Here is a 22,783-nt window from a genome sequence, read left to right as displayed (position 1 = left end):
TATGCTAGAAAATTACTTAGAACCCCCGAACATTATATTTTTTTTTTACTAGAGACCCTAGAGAATAAAATGGTGGTTGTTGCAATATTTTATGTCACACTTGTATTTGCGCAGCGGTCGTTCAAATGCAATTTTTGGGGGAAAATTACACTTTAATGAAAAAAAAAAAAAAAAAAAAAAAACCCTGTAAAGTTAGCCCAATTTTTTTTTTGTAAAACGTGACAGATTTTACACCGCGAGAATCGTGATCTTTTTATTCTAAGCAAAAAAAAAAAAAGATTGTGATTCTCATTTTGGTTCAGAATCGTGCCGCTCTACTTCCTACATTTCTATGTAAATACAAAACTAAGATCCCGGCCCGTCACGTGTGCGGCTCCACGCTGATCAGAAAATCAATCGTAATCTCTGGGGGGGGGGGGGGGAAACTCACCGGAACGCCCCGAACGGCGGGCGAGGACCGTCCCACATCTTCTCCGCGTTATACGACATCCGAAAATCAACCACCTGGAGAAAGAAAAATCCAAATATCAATCTATAGCGAGAGAATAACATATACAAAGATTGTGTACAACACCGCGGTATATGTCAGAGCAATACACATGTATAATAACAGTGTGTGTGGCTGTTGGGGGGACATTATACATTTATATAGCTCTGACATATACCGCAGTGCTGTACAGAGATCACTGAGCCAGTCACATCAGTCTCTGTACCAGAGGAGCTTACACTCTAATGTCTCCCCCCTCCCCCCACACTTATTATTAGAGTGTAAGCTCCTGTGACTGACAGAGGCCTCTGCACACCTCTACGGTACATGTTGGCGCTATACATAGCCGGATAATGGCGGTCTTACACACGGCCCTGTTGGTCCCCGACGCGGATCCTCCTCCGTTCGCCCAGCGCCAGCTTCGACTTTCACTTCCGCCCCGCACCGGAAGTACGCCAGCCTCGAGTAAAGGAGGAAGGGAAAAATCGTTGGGCGGGGTGTTTCGTCAGATTAGGTCGACCCGTCAGAATGTGTAACGGAAGTGACGTTCCGTCGCCGCCATCTTGCTACACCCCGCACTCCTCCATGGTAAGTATACGCTGGGGAGGGGGAAAGCGGACATCTTGTTACACCCACCGGAGTTTTGCATGTTACACTTATTTTCAAACAGTAAAGTGAGTTTATAGAGTGAAATACAGTACTAAGAACCCCGTCTGACTGAGAGCAGCCCGCTGTGGGCGGAGCTTGGGAAGAATGGGGAGGGGCGCACGATGCACCGGAAGTAGGTCAGACTCTGTAGAGGAGAGGGGAGTGTTTGGGCGGGGCTGTATTGGGGAGGAGCCTACCTGGGGCGGATCCTGGGAATGACGGGGGAGGAGTCAAAATGCAGGAGCAGGTCGCCCGTCAGTTTCTGTAGAGGAGACAGAAGTGTTGGTCGGGGCGGAGCTTTGGAATTTGCGGGGGGAGGAGCCACATGGCACTGGAAGTAGGTCGGCCTTTGTTGGAGGTAGGTGGGAGTGTGGGGCGGGGCTCTGTGAGAAGCCTAGAGGGGCGGGGCTTGGCAATGATGGGGCGGGGCCACAAGTCACTGAAAGCTCGGCCTTTGTTGGAGGTAGGTGGGAGTGTGGGGCGGGGCTCTGTGAGAAGCCTAGAGGGGCGGGGCCACAAGTCACTGAAAGCTCGGCCTTTGTTGGAGGTAGGAGGAGTGTGGGGCGGGGCTTTGTACGAAGCCTAGAGGGGCGGAGCTTGGGGCGGGGATCTGTAAGAAGCCTAGAGGGGCGGATCCTGGCAATGATGGGGCGGGGCCACAAGTCACTGAAAGCAGCTCGGCCTTTGTTGAAGGTAGGAGGAGTGTGGGGCGGGGCTCTATGAGATGCCTAGAGGGGCGGAGCTTGGGAATGATAGGGCGGGGCCACAAGTCACCGAAAGCAGGCAGCTCGGCCTTTGTTGGAGAATAGGAGCGTGGGGCGGGGCTTGGAAATGATGGGGATGGGCCACAAGCCACTAGAAGTAGGTCGGTCTTTTTAGCCTAGAATTAGGTGGAGTTTGGGGCGAAGCTGGGCTGAGCCGGACGGGGGCGGAGCTTGGGAATCGACTGGGAGGAGCCACCGTGCACTGAAAGCAGGACAGCCTGTGTGGAGGTGGGAGGAGTGTGGGGCGGGGCTTGGGGGAGGAGCCACAATGAGCCGGAAGTAAGTCTCTATACAGGTGGGAGGAGTGTGGGGCGGGGCTGTGTGTGTGTGTGTGAATCTCGCCAGGGGTTGGGGAGGCCCCATAATGCACCGGGGGTCCTGCGGTGATCGGACAGGTAATGTGAGGGTTCTGTGTACACTGAGGAGGGGGAGGGGCCTATTGTAACATGGGCACAGCAGCCAGCCAATCAGCTTCCTGGTGTCAGCTGACAGGAAGTAGAGGTGGTTGCTATGGGTAACCTGCAGTAATGTGTTATGTAATGTATTGTCTCCCCTGTACAGGACATTTATGGCTTCTGACGTCCATGACAAGGTGGAGCGACACCCTGGAGTGACCCCGCCCTCCTCCAACCTGTCCGCCCTCCCGGAGTTCCTGCGCTCCGAGAGCCCCGCCCCCGCCCTGACCCAGGGCACCGAGCCAGGTAAGCCGTAAAACACCCAACATAGCGCCAACACAGTCCGCCGCGCTGTACACACCTCTTAGGGTCCTTTCACACTGGGGCGGTTTGCAGGCGCTCTTGCGCTAATAATAGCGCCTGCAAACCGACCCGACAGTGCCGCTGCTTTCATTCCAGTGTGAAAGCCCCTGATGTCCCCATAAAGAGGACCTGTCACTGCCCAAGCTGTCACAAAGTGGGGGCTTGTTCCCCCTTGTGAGAATAGTTATAAATAACAAACATGTTATACTTACCTGCTCTGTGTAATGGTTTTGCACAGAGCAGCCCCGGTCCTCCTCTTCTCGGGTTCCCCACTGGTCCTCCTGGCCCCTCCCTTCTGCCGAGTGCCCCCCACAGCAAGCCGTTTTCTCTGGGGGCACCCAAGCATCTGCGCTCCCGAGCCACGGCTCTGTGTGTCCATTTACACACGAAGCCGCTGCTGGGCCCCGCCCCCTCTGTCTCCCGATTGGCTCACTGGCTGTGATTGACTGCAGCGGGAGACAACAGCCAGTCAGGAGTGCGAGTTTCCGGAGAGGCAAGGCTCTTGTGGACATCGCTGGAACGAGAGGGGGCTCGGGTAAGTTTTAGGGGGGGCTGCACACAGAGGTTTTTTTTTTTTTTTTTACCTTCGTGCATAGAATGCACCTTCTGCCTTTACAACCACTTTAAGGTAAAAACCTTTTGCATGCAGAGCCCCCCCCCCCCGCCCCCTAATACATGCCTAAGCCTGATCTCGCAGCACTGTGTCCAAGAGCAGCGTCTCTCTTTGCTCTCTCCCTTCTCATTGGCTCAGAGACAGCAGTGGGAGCCATTCAAAGACAGTAAGGAGGGAGCGGTGGGCAGGGACGAGCCATGCTCTGTGGATACACAGAGCCGGCTTGGGAAAGAGTATGCAGGAGTGCCCCCATAGCAAATGGCTTGCTGGGGAGGAGCCAGGAGCAGAAATAAAAAAAAAAAAATTTTAATGAAATAAAATAATGATTTAAAATCTCTCTTTCTCTTTCCTCAGGGGCGGGCCAAGATGAAGCCATGTTTGTTCACGCTCAGTCCTATGAAGACCTCACTGGAGAGGTGGAGGTTCCCCTCCCCCGGAGTCCCGGCCTCGACGGCAATGTGGAGATCAGCAGCATTGAGCAGATCAGTGAGGACTTCAGCAAGCTCACCACTCAGCTGAGTGTCAGCTCTATACAGAGTATGGAGCAGAGCCCGGAGGAGGTCCCTGACCAGGGACAGGAGGACACCGCTTCTTCTTCCAGCCCAGAAGGGGACGGAGGGAGTCGGGTTCTGGATGACTGGTACCGGCACCAGAAACACGTCTTTGTCCTGAGTGAAGCAGGGAAGCCGGTGTATTCTCGGTACCGGTCAGAGGAGGCGCTCTCGAGCACGGCCGGAGTGATGATGGCTCTGGTGTCATTTCTGGAATCGGAGAAGAACGCCATCCGATCCATCCACGCAGGTAGAACTGGTGTAGTTGTATCACATTGGGGTTATTCACTAAAACTAGAGAGCGCAAAATCTGGTGCAGCTGTGCATGGCACCAGGGCATGGCCCTTGTTTACATGGGCAGATACCCGTTCTGTGTGTTTTACTGAAGATCAGCGTCCCCCTGCAGAATCACTTATACATACAGTGCCTTGAAAATGTAATCATACCCCTTGAAATTTTCCACATTTTGTCATTTTACAACCAAAAACGTAAATGTATTTTATGTGATAGACCAACACAAAGTGGCACATAATTGTGAAGTGGAAGGAAAATAATAAATGGTTTTCAAAATTATTTACAAATAAATATGTGAAAAGTGTGGGGGGTACATTTGTATGGCGCCCCCCGGAGTCATTACTTTGTAGAACCCCCTTTCGCTGCAATTACAGCTGCAAGTCTTTTTGGGGATGTCTCTACCAGCTTTGCACATCTAGAGAGGGACATTTCTGCCCATTCTTCTTCTTTGCAGAATATCTCAAGCTCTGTCAGATTGGATGGAGAACGTCTGTGAACAGCAATTTTCAAGTCTTCCCACAGATTCTCAATTGGATTTAGGTCTGGACTTTGACTGGGCCATTCTAACACATGAATATGCTTTGATCTAAACCATTCCATTGTAGCTCTGGCTGGATGTTTCGGGTCGTTGTCCTGCTGGAAGGTGAAGCTCCGCCCCGGTCTCAAGTCTTTTGCTGACTCTAACAGGTTTTCTTCTAAGATTGTCCCGTATTTGGCTCCATCCATCTTCCCATCAACTCTGACCAGCTTCCCTGTCCCTGCTGAAGAAAAGCATCCCCACCACATGATGCTGCCACCACCATGTTTCACGGTGGGGATGGTGTGTTCAGGGTGATGTGAAGTGTTAGTTTTCCGCCACACATAGCGTTTTACTTTTAGGCTAAAAAGTTAAATTTTGGTCTCATTTGACCCGAGCACCTTCTTCCACATGGTTTCTCGCAAACTACAAACAGGACTTCTTATGACTTTCTTTCACCAATGTCTTTCTTCTTGTCACTCTTCCATAAAGGGCAGATTTGTGGAGAACACGACTAATAGTTGTCCTGTGGACAGATTCTCCCACCTGAGCCGTGGATCTCTGCAGCTCCTCCAGAGTTACCATGGACCTCTTGGCTCTTCTCTGATGAATGCTCTCCTTGCCCGGCCGGTCAGTTTAGGTGGACGGCCATGTCTTGGTAGGTTTGCAGTTGTGCCATACTCTTTCCATTTTCCGATGATGGATTGAACAGAGCTCCGTGAGATGTTCAAAGCTTGGGAGATTTTTTTTATAACCTAACCCTGCTTTATACTTCTCCACAACTTTATCCCTGAACTGTCTGGTGTGTTCCTTGGCCTTCATGATGCTGTTTGTTCACTAAGATTCTCTAACAAACCTCTGAGGGCTTCACAGAACAGCTGTATTTATACTGAGATTAAATTACACACAGGTGGATTCTATTTACTTAATGGGTGACTTTTGAAGGCAATTGGTTCCACTAGACTTTAGTTAGGGGTATCAGAGTAAAGGGGGGCTGAATACAAATGCATGCCACACTTTTCACATATTTATTTGTAAAAAAAAAATTAAAAACCATTTATCATTTTCCTTCCACTTCTTCACATTTATGTCGCACTTTGTGTTGGTCTATCACATAAAATCCCAATAAAATACATTTACGGTTGTGACATGACAAAATGTGGAAAATGTCAAGGGGTATGAATACTTTTTTAAGGCACTGTATACACTTGATTCTGCACAGGAGAGCCGCCCTGTAGCAGTAAATCTGCTATGTAGCGGTCTTAAAGCGGTTAATAAAGGTGAGAAATGGTTTTAGAAGTATTCCCATATGCCTTCCCCGCCCCTATTTCTGGTACAGTTTTTTTTTTCTTTCTCTGTTACAGATGGATATAAGGTGGTGTTTGTGCGTCGCTCTCCTCTGGTCTTGGTGTCGGTGTCACATACTCAGCAGTCGGAGCAGGAAATCGCTCAGGAGTTGCTGTACGTTTACTATCAAATCGTGAGCCTGGTCACCGGGACTCAGCTCCACCATTTCTTCCAGCAGAGAGCCAGCTATGACCTGCGCCAGCTCCTCTCCGGCTCTGAGCGCATCACAGACAAGCTGCTGGATTCCATGGACGTCGACCCCAGCTTCCTCCTGGGGGCAGTGCGTTGTCTGCCCATGGCGGCCAGCCTGCGAGATTCGGCCATGTACTGCCTCCAGCAAGCCAAGGCCAAAAGCTTGGTCTTCTCCATTCTGATGTCCAATAACCAGCTGGTGACCCTAGTCAGGAAGAAGGACCAGTATCTGCACCCCATTGACCTCCACCTTCTCTTCAACCTGGTCACCTCATCCAGCTCCTTCAGAGAAGGCGAGGCCTGGACACCCATCTGCCTCCCCAAATTCAATGCCTCTGGCTTCTTCCATGCTCACATCTCGTATCTGAGCCACAAACCTGAACTCTGCCTCCTGATGGTGTCCACTGACCGAGAGGACTTCTTCACAGTCTCAGACTGCAAGAGAAAGATAGTGGAGAGGCTGGAGAAGAAGGGAGTGTGGGCCCCGCTGATGGAGGCGCTGAGGAACCAATTCTATGATGTCGCACCGATCGGGATCCCAGAACTGAGGCATTTCCTTTACAAATCTAAGAGCTCCGGGCTCCTCACCAGGTGAGCAAAAGATACCAGCTAGGGGTCCAGGAAGGCGTGCGGAAAGGGGAGACTGGCCAGGTGTGCCAATAGGGAAGGCGAGCCAAGGGTGTTCAATGAAGTGTACAAGTATAGGAAGCCAGCCAGGGTCCAATAAGATACAGTATAGGGGACACTGGCTGGGGGTCCAATGAGGTGTGCAGATATGGGAGGCCAGCCAGGGATCCAATAAGATGTACTGCTAAGGAAGATCAGCTAAGAGTTTTAATGAGGTGAACAGAGAGGGGAGACTGGCCAGGATTTCTATAAGGTGTGCCGATAGGGGAGGCCAGCCAAGTGTTCAATAAAGTTTGCAAGTATGGGAAGCCGGCCAGGGTCCAAAAAGATACACTATTCACATAGGGGATGCTGGCCAGGGGTCCAATGAGGTGTGCAGATATGGAAGGCCAGCTAGGAAGCCAGTAAGGTTTACCATTAGGGAAGACCAGCTAAGGGGGACAATGAGGTGAGCAGATGGGGGAGGTTGGTTGAGAGTCCAATAAGGTGTGCAGATAGGGGAGACTGGCCAGGGATTCAATAAGGTGTGCCAATAGGGGAGGCCAGCCAAGGGTGTTCAATAGGTGTGGGAAAATGGCCAACATAGAGTATTCACAAAGGGGACACTGGATGGGGGTCCAATGAGGTGTGCAGATATGGGAAGCCAGCCAAGAATCCAGTAAGTTGTGCCACTAGGGAAGACCAGCAAAGGGGTTCAATGAGGTGACAGGGGAGGTTGGCTGAGAGCCCAATAACGTGGGCAGATAGGAAAGGCCGGTCAGGGGTCCAAATAGGCGTGCGGATAGGGGAGAATGACTAGGGATTCAATAGGATATGGCAGTAGGGGAGGCCAGCCAAAGGTTCAATGAAGTGTGCAAGTATGGGAAGCCAGCTAGGGTCCATTAAGATATTTACATAGGGGACTCTGGCTAGGGGTCCAATGAGGTGTGCAAATATGGGAGGTCAACCAGGGATCCAATATGATGTACTGCTAGGGAAGACCAGCTAAGGGGTTCAAGGAGGTGAGCAGAGAGGGGAGGTTGGCTGAGAGACCAATTAGGTGTGCCAATGGGGGAGGCCAGCCAGGGGTCCAAATAGATGTTCGGTTAGGGGAGACTGGCCAGGGATTCAATAGGGTGGGCCAATAAGGGAGGGGGGCCAGGGGTTCAATGAGCTGTGCAAGTAGGCTAGCCAGGGTCCAGTAAGACTTACAAGAGACACCAGCTAGTGATCCAGTAAGATGGGCAGATAGAGGAGGCCAGCTAGGGATCCAATAAGGTTTGCCAATGGGGAGGCCAGCCAGGGGTTTCAACGAGGTGTGCAGATATGGAAGGCCAGCCAGGGATCCATTATGATGTACCGCTAGGGAAGATCAGCTAAGGGGTTTAATGAGGTGAACAGATAAGGGGAGGCTGAGAGTCCAATAAGGTATGCATCTAGGGGGACTGGCCAGAAGACCAGTAAGGTGTGTGGGTATGAGAGGTTGGCTAGAGGTTCAATGGGGTGTGCAGAGGGCTGAGGGTCCAATGAGCTGGGTGGATAGAGGAAGCCTGCAGGGGGTCCAACTAGGTGTAAGGGGAGGCTGGCCAGGGGTCCTATGAGCTGTGTGGATAGGGAAGGTTGACTGGAAAATTTGAGGTTTGTGGATGGGGAGGCTGGCCAGGGGTACAATGAGGTGTGCAAAAAGGAGGCTGGCTGGGGGCCCAACGAGGTGTGAGCAATATGGGAGGCCAGCCAGGGATCCAATAAGATGTACTGCTGGAGAAGATGAGCTAAGGGGTTCAGTGAGGTGAGCAGACGGGGGAAGTTGGCTGAGAGTCTAATAAGGCATGCAGCTGGGGGGGATTGGCAAAGGGTACAATAAGGTGTATGCATAAAGGAAGCCTGCAGGGGGTCCAAATAGGTTTAGAGCTGCTCCAGGCTTTGGAAGGACCCCAACCATATTGCTTGAGAGCCGAATTCACCCTCTCCAGCACGGCACTCCAGTGAATGCTGGAGGAGCAGAGCGGAGAGCCACGACACTCAGAGCTGACCAATACCTGAGCGATTAGTGGTCATGCAGTTGCCCAGTTCTCGGGCTTTAAGCCAGTGGGGGCAGCTACAGCATCACACTGATGCTGCAGCATGCAGGTGAGTATGAAGGTTTGTTTTCTTACATAGCCCATACTTCTCATCAGTGGCGTCGCTATGGGGGTGCGGACCTCACCCGGGTGACACTTGCCAGAGGGGCAACACCCACGGCTGGCCGCTGGATTGCCTCTGCCACTCACTAACACAGCAGAGCGAAGCAGGAGTCAGAATGAAAACCGGAGCTAACTTTCCAAGTTAAAGAGGAGGTCAGCCCACCCCTTTAAAAATTAAAAGTCAGCAACTACACATACTTTAGCTACTGACTTTTAACATTAGGACACTTGCTTGTCCTGGAGTCCAGCAATGAGGGCACCGCAGGCAATTTTCGGATCAGCTAGTCGGGTACTGCCGCGACCATTGCTACTGAGGGAACCCGGCAGTGTAGCCTTTCGGCTTCATTGCCGGGCCCCTACTGCGCAAAGCACGCTGCGCTCTTTCACTGGCCGGCAGAAGAGGAGGAGAGGGACAGAGCTGCTGATGTAGATCGCTGCTGCTTGGTCTCTCGGAACTGGGACAGGATACCTGTCAAAGACAGGTATCCGCTCCCCCCCCCCCCCCTTCCCTCCGAAAGGTGCCAAATGTGGCACTGGAGGTGGGGGGTTTAGTATGAGACAGAAGTTCCACTTTTGAGTGGAACTCCGCTTTAAGTGCGAGGGCTGTGTAATGTAAAGGGGTCCAGAGGTGCGAGAGCTGTGTAATGTAAAGGGGGGCCAGAGGTGCTAGGGATGTTGTCATGTAAAGGGGTCCAGAGGTTCGGGGCTGTGTAATGTACAGGGGGATGTGTAATGTAAGGGGAACCAGAGGTGCGGGGGCTGTGTAATAAGGGGTCCAGAGGTGCAGGGGCTGTGTAATGTAAAGGGGTCCAGAGGTGCGGGGGCCATGTAACGTAAGGGGAACCAGAGGTGTGGGGGCATGTAATGTAAAGGGGGCAAGAGGTGCAGGGGTTGTGTAATGTAAAGGGAGTTTTCCTACGTTTTACCTGCAGTTATTGCTGCAGTCCTACAGGTTGCGCTTTTTTTTTTGTTCTGCATTTTCTGAAAGCGCACCAGAAGTCACGCATTCTGCGCACTTTCAGAAAACTGGAAAATAATTGGAGGGGGGCTGACACCACGTTTTACCACACCAGGTGACACCAACCCTAGTAACGCCACTGCTTCTCCTTTTAATATAAATAGCCATGGCAAGCTTCTGTGTGGATTGAAAAATCTCCAAGACTGCAAAACAAGTAGCCCTCTTTGCACAAGGCATACCCTAAGGCAGTGATGGCGAACCTTGGCACCCCAGATGTTTTGGAACTACATTTCCCATGATGCTCATGCACTCTGCAGTTTAGATAAGCATCATGGGAAATGTAATACCAAAACATCTAGGGTGCCAAGGTTTGCCATCACTGCCCTAAGGTGTGCACTGGGAAGTGGGGGCTTACAGGGGAAAGAGAACGTAAGGAAGACCTTTGTGTTTAGTGAGTTCATTGTAAGCTGTTCCTATTGGGCAGCAGTTTTTGTACATGTTGGCTGTAGAAAGGGCTGGGAAGTGAAAATGGAAAATGCTGCATACCTGCCGATGAAGCCAGGAAAGAATGACCATGTGATCTCCCTACAGTCCCGCCATGGTGGCTCCCTATGACACCGATCAGGAAAGAAAGCGGCTGGTGGAGTTATATCAATACCTGCACGGCAGAGCACACTGCAGCGCCCGTCCCCTGATCACCATCTACCACATGGGAGCCCATGAGAACATACTGGCCTGGGTAAGTGACCCCAAAGAGGATTCCAGTGAGTCTCTTTCCTGCTTCTGACAAATATTTCCACCTATAAGAACTTGTAATAATCCCCCAGGATACAGAGCAGGTTTTGCAACATGCTGCCATGAAGCCGTATGTGATTGATAGTGGAGTCTTCATTGTACAATCTGAATATAGAGGAAGCTGTGCCCGGAAGATTGCAGGGAGAAGTGAAATGTCTCATCACCAGTAATGCCTATGAGCTCTCTGCAGCTAGTCTTTTCCCCACTACTGACTTACCATGCCATGTCTGCATGAGAGCAGCCATCTTGGTTAGAGGCAAGGCTTAGTGGTGGAATAATCCACACCAATCTACAGAATGGATGAAGCAGGGAGATCCCAGCACTACAGGTCCCCAGGTACAGCTTCCTCTCCAGAAAGGAAAACAGTGAGCAGCATGGTAGTGACATCACTAAATATCATTCCATACCTTCTGAGGCTAGCAGTAACAGGGAGCTGCGCCCCCCCACCCCCCCAAAAAACATCAAAGTGCAAAGTCCCCAGTATTTTCTGTGTTCTCCCTACAAAGGATATATACATCATTACCGACTTGCCGTACCTCGTTCTGTGTTAAGTCTGTGTAGAGGCAGCTATCTTGGTAGAGGCAAGGCTTTGCTTCCTGGTGTCATGGCTTCTCCCCTTGATGACTAGTGGGGTAATAAAACAGGTGGAGGAGGCACAGATCTACAGAATGGATGAGGCAGTAGCAGGGAGATCCTTGCACTGCAGGTCCTCAGGTACAGCTTCCTCTCCAATAGTGAGCAGCACAGTAGTAACATCACCAAATCTCACTTCAAATTTAATGAGGTTTGCAGTAACAGGGGGCTGTGCCCAAATAAGCAAGCAGAGGGCAAATACCTAGTCCCCAGTATTTCCAGTGCTCTCCTTCCAGAGGATATGTTCATCATTGCTGCCTTACCATGTCTTGTTCGACACTGTCGCTGTGTAGAGACATCCATCTTGTTAGAGGAAGGGCTTTGTTTCCTCATGTCAGAGCTGCCCGACTGGTGGGGTAATGGTTGAGGTGGAAGAAGCACAGATCCACACAATGAATGAATCAGAAGCAGGGAGATCCTTGCACTCGAAGCTCCCAGGTACAGCTTCTTCTCCAGCAAGGAAAACCGAGATCAGCACACTAGTGACATCACCAAATCTCTCTCCAAATCTTCTGAGGGTGGCAGTTATAGGCAGCAGTTCTTTGATCATCTCACACTGCAGACAGGGGCGTACCTACAGGGGTCGCAATTGCGACGCGGCCCCATGCTGTAGGGGGGCCTGTGTGGCCCCCCTGTACGCTTGGATAGGAGGAGCGGCTGCATATAGAGGAATCCATTGTTCATTCATAACTGTAGCATAGTAAACTGTTTTGTATGCTTCAGTTTGTGAATGAAAGGGAGGCCCCTCTGTACAGAACTGTCCCTGTCCATTCAATCTGTGCTGCTGAGGCTGTGATCTGGGTGTTCTCAATCTCCTTTCTCTGTCTCAAAGGTGGAACATCAAAGGTCTGTTTAGACCCCTGATATTTCACCAAACCCCCCCAACAGGGCTCCTAAGAAATTGTAAATAATATTAAAAAAAATTTAAAAAATAGAAATAAAAAAACTACTGACACCAGTGGCGGAACTACCAGGGTCACAAAACGTCGCACTTGCGACAAGGCCCTGGTGTTTCACCACCGAGCTCTGAAGGAAGGGCCCCTGCCGGGGGTCAGGGGGGGCCTTGTAGGTTCTAGTTACGCCACTGACTGCAGATCAGTGTTAATTTTGTCAGCAAATTTCGATTTAGTTTTAGTCTTAGTCTTAGGACTAAAATGGCATATTAGTTTTAGTCCCATTTTAGTCTTCTGCAATAGTTTTAGTTTTAGTCGTATTTAGTCGACTAAATATCCAGTACATTTTAGTCGACTAAACTCATTTTAGTCATCTAAAATCTAATGGGTGTAATTAAACTGTAATGCATTAGTTAACATTTCTCTACAATTTCCAAATTCATTATATACTGCTAGAGTGAAAAATCGATTTATGTTTTTTATTATGGTATTGAGGTATGAACATGCACTACAGACCAGTGTTCATTTTGAAGTCAAATTTCAATTTAGTTTTAGTCTTAGTCTTTTGACTAAAATGCCATTTTAGTCGTATTTTAGTCATCTCAGTTGTTTTAGTTCTAGTCGTATTTTAGTCGACTAAAATAGTATTCATTTAGTCGACTAAAATGTTTTAGTAGACAAAATTAACACTGCTGCAGATATACAGCTATGAAGATAAAAGAACAGGAATGCGTAGGCACTGGAAGTGCAATATGAGGCTTCAGCAGTGCCTAGGGACAGGAAGTGCACTGATAACAGGATTCAGGAGTGCCTAGGGACAGGAAGTGCAATGATATGAGGATTCAGGTGTGCCTAGGGACAGGAAGTGCAATGATATGAGGATTCAGGTGTGCCTAGGGACAGGAAGTGCAATGATATGAGGAGTCAGGAGTGCCTAGGGACAGGAAGTGCAATGATATGAGGAGTCAGGAGTGCCTAGGGACAGGAAGTGCACTGATAACAGGATTCAGGAGTGCCTAGGGGCAGGAAGTGCAATGATATGAGGATTCAGGTGTGCCTAGGGATAGGAAGTGCAATGATATGAGGATTCAGGAGTGCCTAGGGACAGGAAGTGCAATGATATGAGGATTCAGGAGTGCCTAGGGACAGGAAATGCCCTGACATATTTTCCAGTTAGTAATTCTGCTTCTCCATGTTTCAGGAGGAGACGAGGTGAGTAGTTTGTCTGGCGTCTATGACCTTTATCACTCTCCTCTCTGCAGGTGACGGAGGCCTTCGAACTCTACGTTTGTTTCAGTCCTCTGGGGACAAAGTCATCAGCTGTGAGCGGGGTCTCCCGCCTGCTGCGCTGGATCCGCAAGGAAGAGGACCGCCTGTTCATCCTGAGTTCTCCCACATACTGACTGTGAGGGTGAAGCCACATCTGGTTCTGGACAGCAAAGATACTGACAGAGGAACCTTCGAGGGTGCCCATTGGATAGGATTTCTTAGAATCCTCTGCGCTGTGATTGGTAGCTCTACCTCGTCAAGCTCCTCCTCATGTCACCGGAAGCTAGGGGTGACTGTAATGATAACTGATTTCCGTTATTTCTCCTCTAAGTATATACCTGTTTTTAGGAAAAGGTTGGTTTGATGTATAGAAGAAGGAATGGCACGGGGGGGGGGGTTTGGAACCTGTAAACTCAGTATGTGCAACCAATGCCGGGGCAGAAAAGTCCCGCTCCATGAGCTGTTATTTGTTTCAGGATAGGTTGGAGGTCCTGCTCCTTTTTGTACTCCCCCAAAGCAACTGCCTCTTCCCCTACCTCTTAGGACAGTCCTGTGTGTGCAACTGGGGAAAGATGGGTGATTGCACGCCAATAGGTTATGGGTGAGACCACCAGAAAAATTGCAACTAAAATCTGAATTTCTTCTGTGTGCAGACCAAAACATTTTTGAGGGGGTTACTAAAACTGGAGAGTGCAAAATCTAAAGCATCTCAATAGAAACCGGTTTCTAGGTGTTATTATCAAAGCTTAAAGTGATACTAAGACAATGGTCATCAACCCTGTAGGGCTGGGGAAAAAAATCGATTTGAATCTTGAATCGAGTTGAGAGGTCAAAATCGATTCAAATTTTCAGCAAATTGATTTTTTTAGATTTTTTTTTTCACCAGGACCGGCGCTGACACCGTGCCGGTTCTGAGGAGCTGTGGGCAGGAGTTTTTAGGCGAGGCCGCAGCTTTGGCCTAGTCCGCGAGGCCTCGCCTAAAAAAACTCCTGCCCGCAGCTCCTCAGGACCGGCACGGCGTGCCTCAAAAAAAAACTTGATTCGAATCGTGAATTGAGTTTTTTTTTTCTTTTTTGAGAAAATCGCCCAGCTCTACAACCCTGTCCTCAGGGCCCACTAACAGGCCAGGTTTGCAAGATAACTGAAATACATCACAGGTGATCTCATTTGCTGCTCAGTGATTGCAGTATTCTAGTCTGCATCTCCCCCAAGGTATTACATAAAACCTGGCCTGTTAGTGGGCCCTGAGGACAGGAGTTGATGACCACTGTACTAAAGGATCGTTTTTTATTTTTTTCAAATAACAAATGTCATACTTACCTCCACTGTGCAGCTCGTTTTGCACAGAGTGGCCCCGAACATCAATTTCTGGGGTCCCTGGCGGCTCTTGCGGCTCCTCCCCGCATCAGATAACCCCCTTGGAGAAGTGCTCTCCCAAGGGGGTTACCCTGCAGGCGCGCTCCCGAGTCCAGCATTAGGCCTTCATAGAAGCCGATTGCAGGACTCGCCCCCCCCCCCCCCCCGTCATTGGATTTGATTGACAGCAGCGGGAGCCAATGGCTGCGCTGCTATCAATCTATCCAATCAAGAGGCGGGAACCCGTGGAGAGAAGGACGGCGGGGACGCGCCAATGGAAATTCGGGGTTCAGGTAGGTAAAACGGGGGGGGGAGGGGGCTGGTGACTGCCAGGTGTTTTTTCACCTTAATGCATAGGATGCATTAGGGTGAAAAAACATGTACCTTTACAACCCCTTTGATTGAACAAGCTGAAGTTAGAAGCCGATTGGCTACCCTGCACAGCTGCACCAGATTATGAGTGCTCCAGTTTTAGTAAATCTCCCTCCGATTGTCTGTGACAACATTGTAATTCCGGCATAGCACACAGTCATGTGACAGGAAACAGGAAATGACTAATACATTTAAAATCAAAGCAATACAATATTATTAATATCTAATAATAATAACTGATGTCATGGCAGCTGCATGAAGGGAACACACAGCCCAATCTCGACTAACGAAAGGACTGTTAGCTGCTGAGGAACTGCAAGTCTCAGGATAACCAGCGGAACTATATTAACCAAAGCCATTTATGACTTTAAAGTGTCTATTTATAATTATAGAGGGTCCGTCAGGATGAAAATGCGGGAGCTGCTACTGACTTGTTTTAGGGGAAGGCTCCAAGGCCGTCCATCTTCCGTCTCTTTTCTTGTGAGTTAGGAGTTCTGACTTAGAACAAGCATGCAGCCAGTGAATTGGAGACTCCTGACCTCTAAATAGGTGAGGATGAAGATGACGGCCTCGCCTTCACTGTTTTAGGGTCCGTTCCCGTATTTCTGTCCTGGCGGGTTCCTTTTCAGTGATTCTGTATTTATTCTATAGAACCTTTGTACAAAATAAATGACGTTTTTGACGATTTTCCAACAATCGGAGGGAAGAGGGTCTCCTCATCATCCGGTCACCTGGCAATAAATTCTCTAATGCTGCCCGTGATTTTTTTTTTTTTTTTTTTTTAATGTAATGTTTCATCTATGAAAAAATAAATATATGAAATCTTGCGCTACTTCTTATAAAATACCTCTTACCACAGTGCTATGGACATACTAATACAGTTGTGCTCAAAAGTTTTCCTCCCCTTGGATATTTGGGAATTTTTAAAATAAATTTATTCTTATTAATTTTATTAATTATTATTATTTTTTAAAAATAATCTTTACTAAAAACAATTATCTTTATGCAGTAGGCAAAATAATAACTTGATCCCCTACAGTTTGCCCACTTACAAAGAAATGAAGGGTCTATAATTTTTATCATAGGTGTATTTTATATGATAGAGACAGAATATCAACCAAAAATCCAGAAAAAAAACACACATGATACAAATGTTATAAAGTGAGTAAAATAAGTATCTGATTCCCTACCAACCAACAATAACCATCTGCCCCCCACAGACTGGCTACAGTAGGTGCTCATGTGGTACACAGGTTAGTCCTGTCAATGTAAGAAGGTTCTCCTAACGACAACTCGTTATGTGTATAAAAGACACCTGTCCACAGAATCTCTTTCTTCCATTCAAACCTCACCATCATGGAGAAGACCAAAGATCTGTCAAAGGACATCGGGGAGAAGATTGTAGACCTGCACAAGGCTGGAATGGGCTACGAGACCATCAGCAAGAAGCTTGGTGGGAAGGAGACAACTGTTGGAGCGATTATTGGAAAATGAAAGAAATACAAAATAACCATCATTCGTCCTCGGTCTGGAGCTCCATGCAAGATTTCACCTCATGGGGTGAGGATGGTCATGAGAAAAGTGAAGGATCAGCCCAGAAATACACAGGAGGAGATTGTGAATGATCTCAAGGCAGTTGGGACCACAGTCACCAAACAAACCATTGGTAACACAATACACCACCATGGATTGAAATCCTGCAGCGCCCGCAAGGTCCCCCTCCTCAAGTAAGCACATGTACAGGCGTCTGAAGTTTGCCAATAAACATCTAAATGGTTCAGAGAAGGATTGGGGGAAAGTGCTGTGGTCAGATGAGACTAAAATTGAGCTTTTTGGCATTAACTCAACTTGCCGTGTTTGGAGGAAGAAAAACACTGACTATGACCCTAAGAACACCGTCCCTACAGTCACACACGGAGGTGGAAACATGATGCTTTGGGGCTGTTTCTCTGATAAAGGTCCAGGCTGACTTTGCCACATTGAGGGGCCAACGGACGGGGCCATGTATTGTAAAATCTTGGATGAGAACCTTCTTCCCTCAGCCAGAACACTGAAGATGGGTCGTGGATGGGTCTTCCAGCATGACAATGACCCAAAACATAACGCTAAGGCAACTAAGGAGTGGCTCAAGAAGAAACACATTAAGGTCATGGAGTGGCCTAGCCAGTCTCCAGACCTTAATCCCATAGAACATTTATAGAAGGAGCTGGAACTTTGAGATGCCAAGAGACAGCCAAGAAACCTTAAGGATTTAGAAGATCTGTGAAGAAGAATGGACCAAAATCCCTCCTGAGATGTGTGCAAACCTGGTCACCAACTACAAGAACCGTCTGACCTCTGTGATCACCAACAAGGGTTTCTCCACCAACTACTAAGTCATGTTTTGCTTGGGGATCAAATACTTATTTTACTCACTGAACTGCAACTCAATTTATAACATTTGTATTATGTGTTTTTTCTGGATTTTTGGTTGATATTCTGTCTCTATCATATAAAATACACCTATGATAAAAAGTATAGACCCTTCATTTCTTTGTAATTGGGAAAACATACAAAATCTGCAGGGGATCAAATAATTTTTCCCCCCACTTTATCTATTTACTCAGTGTAACATCATCTTTCACATTATACAAAAAAATTGGGCTAACTTTACTGTTTTTTTATTTTTATTAAATGCGTTAAAGTGTATTTTTTTTTTTAAATGCGTTTAAAAGATCGCTGTGCAAAAACAGTGGGACATAAAATATTGTATCGTCCGCTATTATATTCTGTAGGGTCTCTGCTAAAAAAAAAAAAAAAAATTTTTTTTTTTTTTTTTTAGCAGAGACCCTACAGAATATAATAGCGGACGTTACAATATTTTATGTCCCACTGTTTTTGCACAGCGATCTTTTAAACGCATTTAAAAAAAAAAAACACTTTAACGCATTTAATAAAAATAAAAAAACAGTAAAGTTAGCCCAATTTTTTTATAATGTGAAAGATGATGTTACACTGAGTAAATAGATAAAGTGGGGGGAAAAATTATTATATTTATATATATATATATATATATATATATATATATATATATATATATATAAAACCAAAATTTACAGGGCAGAGGGGGGGCTCTCCAGAATGTTAGAAACAAGGAACCTGACTGGTTTGACCGGTCCAGCCGGCTGCATCAGAGTTAAGTTGGCCATACACCATACAATTTTCTTATTCAATTTTCTTTAGATTTACCTTCAACTATGTAGTGCAAGGGCCTGCCTGATTGCATACACATTGAAAAGGTTTAGGTTTCACCTCATATTACATGGTTTTGGTAAATCTAAAGGAAAGTTGAACAGGAAAATTGAATAGTGTATGGCCAGCCTTATACTATTTATACACACAAGTATGTTTTCATGTCAGGAGGAATGAAGCTTTTTATTCACCTGAACTAATCAAAGTGAAGGCGCTCATACCCCTGCGGGAGGTTTGCACAGTTTCATGTCCTCCACTATCCAGTTTCATACTGAGAAGACACAATGGGCTCACAGTAATTGCCTCCTTGGCTTTGGGAATTTAATGGTCATGCTGTTCCATTGTCCACTTGGTTGATATAAAAAAAATAAAATAAAAGGCCAATAGTGTAGTATGTTAAAACAAGAATGGTTTTATTAATACAAGATAAGATAAAATGCAGTTACAATGGGAGCTGTTTGGGAAGCCTGGGACAGAACAGCCTTAAGCCTCGTACACCCGATCCGATTGTTGTCAGACAGAGCGTCAGACTTTTGTCCGAAGGGCATGTGCCTGGATTTTGCCTAACGGCACACAATTGTCGGCCAACAAACACGAACGTGGTGACGTACTACGTGGAAATTTCAGCTCTTGAGCGCCACCCTTTGGGCACCTTCTGCTAATGTTGTGTTTGGTGAGCATTGATTCCGAGCATGCGTGTTTGGACTTTTGTGTGACGGACTTGTGTACACACGATAGGAAAATCTGACAACAGACCGTTGTCCGCTGAAAATTTACCAGCCTGCCATCCAACATTTGTTGGCAGAAAGTTGGACAACAATTGTCTGACGGAGCGTACTAAGGGTCGGATTTTAGGCAAACAGTCTGTCATCACACAATCCCCTGCCGAAAATCCGATCGCGTGTTACGAGGCTTAAGGCCGACCATAGACGGCGCAAATTTCTTTCCTGCAGCCACGGGTTGCAGGAAAGAAATTTGCACAATTCCTTCCATCAACACAGACAGTGCTGAACAGGGGAATCCCTCCTGCTGGGCCATTGTCTTCTCCCAGCGGGGAAGCTGTCCCAGTCAGGAGACGACAGTGATTATCGATAGCGGCTATAGCAGCCGCTACTGTTAATCGCAACAGAATTCTGCAGGCTGGTTGTACCCAAGTTGATCGATCGATAAACTTGGTACATTCAGCCTTATTATAGGCTTACCTGTAGGTAAAAATAAAAAAAAATATGGGTATAGAACTGCTTTAAAGTGATTATAAAGTGCTGCTCTGTGTAATGGTTTTGCACAGAGCAGCCCCGATCCTCCTCTTCTTGGGTCCCTGGCTGGAGCTCCTGGCCCCTCCCTCCTGTTGAGTGCCCCCACAGCAAGCAGCTTCCTATGGGGGTACCTGAGCCGAACTGCAGCTCCAAGTATCTATTCAGACACGGAGCCGCGGTTCAGACCCACCCCCTCTCTTTCTCTCCTGATTGGCTTAACTGAGTTTGATTGACAGCAGCAGGAGCCAATAGTACCGCTGCTGCGTCTCAGCCAATCAGGAGGAAGAGTTCCGGACGGCCGAGGCAATTGTGGACATTACTGGATCGAGAGGGGACTCAGGTAAGTATGACGAGGGGCTTCTGCACACAGAAGGCTTTTTATCTTAATGCACAGAATGCGCCTTTTGGCCTTTTACAATCACTTTAACCTCTTCAATACCGGGAACTTTCATCCCCTTCCTGCCCAGGACAATCTTCAGCTTTCAGCGCTGTCACACTTTGAATGACAAATGCGTGGTAATGCAACACTGTACCCATATGACATTTTTTAGCATTTTTTTTTATTTGAGACAGATTGAGCTTTCTTTTGTTGGTATTGAATCACCGCTGTTTTATTTTTTGCTAAACAAATAAAAAAGACAGAAAATTTTGAAAAAATAGGTTCTTAGAAAAACTTGTTAAAATTTTTGCAAATAAGTCATTTTTCTTCTTCGCCGATGAGGCTGCGCTGATGGGCACTGATGAGATACTGATGGGCACCGATGAGCTGCTCTGGTGGGCACTGATGAGGCACTGGTGAAGCTGCACTGATGAGGAGATACTGATGGGCGCTGATGAGGCTGCACTGATGAGGAGATACTGATGGGCACTGATGAGGCTGCACTGATGAGATACTGATGGGCACTGATAACCTGCTCTGGTGGGCACTGGTGAAGCTGCACTGATGTGCACTGATGAGACAGCACTGATGAGGAGGTACTGATGGGCACTGATGAGCTGCTCTGGTGGGCACTGATGAGGAGGCACTGGTGAAGCTGCACTTATGTGCACTGATGAGGAGATACTGATGTGCACTGATGAGGAGATACTGATGTGCACTGATGAGGAGATACTGATGTGCACTGATGAGGAGATACTGATGAAGCTGCACTGATGGGCACTGAGGAGGAGGCACTGATGAAGCTGCACTGATGAGGAGATGGAAGGAATGGCATTAACCGGCAAGTCTGTTTACATGTGATCAGCTGTGATTGGACACAGCTGATCACATGGTAAAGAGCCCCTGTGATTGGCCCTTTACCCCGATTTATGATGAGCGGTGTCCTAAGGACACAGCCACCCCAGAGCGCGCCCCATGCCCGCCCCCATGGACACCCTCCCAGAACTAGCTGTCTTTTGGCTATAGAGCGGTAATGAGGTGGTTAAGCTGGTCCTAGATAGAAAGAATTTCAAACAAGAATCCTTAGGAAAAAAAAAAAAAACGTATGAAAATTCTCAGAGCGTTCCCAGAACATTTGTTTGTCCTTCAGAAGATTTAATTGACTTTCAACATTTGATTTTGGAACGAATGGACTTTCCTGAACAAAAACCAAGTCCACTGTTGGAAATTCATCGTTGGAGGAAAAAAATTTTCATCCTGCTCCTCAAATGTTGTGATCAATGTGGCCGAAAATAAACATCGATTTGACTCCACTAATGATTAGAAAAATAAAAACATTTTCTTAGAACCTTCTTTACCCAAGAATTTTTCTTCAAAAATTCCACCCATCTATGGCCAGATTTACAGGCAGTCTAAAATCCTCTGATGTAGAGTTCCACCTTGGCCATAGGGAGTGGTGAGAGCCTCTGATGGTAGAAGAAACCGCAGTGCTCACAAGGGAAGCCGAGAGCAGGCGCCATCAAACAAGGTCCCGACCACCAGAATGAGGTCACACTGGAAGCTAATAAGAAAGGGAAATCATCCCTTTCATCAGCCTCAGGCGGTGGGCAGGACCTTGTTTGATGACGCCCATGGCCATTCAAAATCCTCCGGTGTAGAGCTCAACCCTGGCCAGAAGGAGCGGCGAGAACCTCTGATGGTAGAAGAAGTCGCTGTGCACACGAGGGATGCCGAGGCTGGGTGCCGTCAAACAAGGTCCCGACCACCGGAATGAGGTCACACTGGAAGCTAATAAGAAAGGGAAATCATCCCTTTCATCAGCCTCAGGCGGTGGGCAGGACCTTGTTTGATGACGCCCATGGCCATTCAAAATCCTCCAGTGTAGAGCTCAACCCTGGCCAGAAAGAGCGGCGAGAACCTCTGATGGTAGAAGTCGCTGTGCACACGAGGGATGCCGAGGCTGGGTGCCGTCAAACAAGGTCCCGTCCATCAGAGCGACATGACATTAGCAGCTAGTAACCTGCGGGTACGCATTTCTGGGAAATCATCCCTTTCATCAGCCTCAGGCGGTGGACAGGACCTTAGAGAAAAACTCACCCAAGCTCTACCGCTATATAGTATAGTTGGTGTGTAGAGTAGTCGGTGCTCTGGCTAATTAAGCTCACAAAAGATCCATAGAAAGTACAGGCCGGCAACTCGACAGCTTCTCCATAGAAAATATTTATTTAAGCATTACAGCAATAACGTCATCCAAAAATGCTGACGCGTTTCGGCCTTAGGCCTTCATCAAAAGCAGGGCAGGACCTTGTTTGATGGCACCCATGGCCATTCGAAATCCTCTGGTGTAGAGCTCAACCCTGGCCAGAGGGAGTGGTGAGGGAGAAAAAGAAAAAAAAGGTACACCAGTCTTGTGCATCTTCCTGTGGATATATTTTATTAATAGGTAAAAGGAAAACTACTCACAAACATAGGTAGATAGCTCGCAGTGTAAATAGTCAGAGGGGCTGTTTGGCAAGATTTTATTGTGTTTAGTGCAGCTTTTATCTAATAACCCATCCTAGTACTTATTTTACTAGCTCAAAAAAAGTCAGGCGGGGTTAAAACGCATGAACTTTGTGTGTCTTACGCAGTGGTTGAACCCTGTGTGTGTTATCATGAAATGACCACTAGGTGTCGCTGTT

At 47.7% G+C, this 22,783-nt stretch overlaps 2 protein-coding genes across 7 annotated transcripts in view; one reads left to right on the top strand and one right to left on the bottom strand.

Moving 5' to 3' along the window:
* Positions 1 to 972, bottom strand: part of LOC141102839 (uncharacterized) — a 58,168-nt gene extending 57,196 nt beyond the window's left edge. Inside the window, 2 exon segments of the mRNA XM_073591868.1 lie at positions 431 to 504; positions 854 to 972. Of these exon segments, the coding sequence (XP_073447969.1) occupies positions 431 to 489 (59 nt within the window). The 5' untranslated portion in view covers positions 490 to 504; positions 854 to 972.
* Positions 973 to 1,331: 359 nt separating this feature from the next.
* MON1A (MON1 homolog A, secretory trafficking associated) lies at positions 1,332 to 15,998 on the top strand. 6 transcript variants are annotated; one of them, XM_073591667.1, is made up of 6 exons: positions 1,332 to 1,472; positions 2,461 to 2,600; positions 3,625 to 4,071; positions 5,997 to 6,762; positions 10,510 to 10,657; positions 13,502 to 15,998. In XM_073591667.1, exons 1-6 carry the CDS (start codon positions 1,351 to 1,353, stop codon positions 13,640 to 13,642), a joined length of 1,764 nt encoding a protein of 587 aa, XP_073447768.1. In that variant the 5' UTR covers positions 1,332 to 1,350; the 3' UTR covers positions 13,643 to 15,998. The 6 variants fall into 6 exon arrangements, with proteins under 6 accessions (XP_073447768.1, XP_073447773.1, XP_073447772.1 ...); XM_073591672.1 differs by lacking the exon at positions 1,332 to 1,472 and adding an exon at positions 1,882 to 1,996; XM_073591671.1 differs by lacking the exon at positions 1,332 to 1,472 and adding an exon at positions 1,977 to 2,000.
* Positions 15,999 to 22,783: the final 6,785 nt, after the last annotated feature.

The sequence above is a fragment of the Aquarana catesbeiana genome, linkage group LG07 (assembly GCF_042186555.1).
Source record: "Aquarana catesbeiana isolate 2022-GZ linkage group LG07, ASM4218655v1, whole genome shotgun sequence".
NCBI classification, from domain to species: Eukaryota; Metazoa; Chordata; class Amphibia; order Anura; family Ranidae; genus Aquarana; species Aquarana catesbeiana.
The sequence above is the reverse complement of the archived record's forward strand: the minus strand, read 5'-3'. Positions and strand labels throughout refer to the sequence as shown.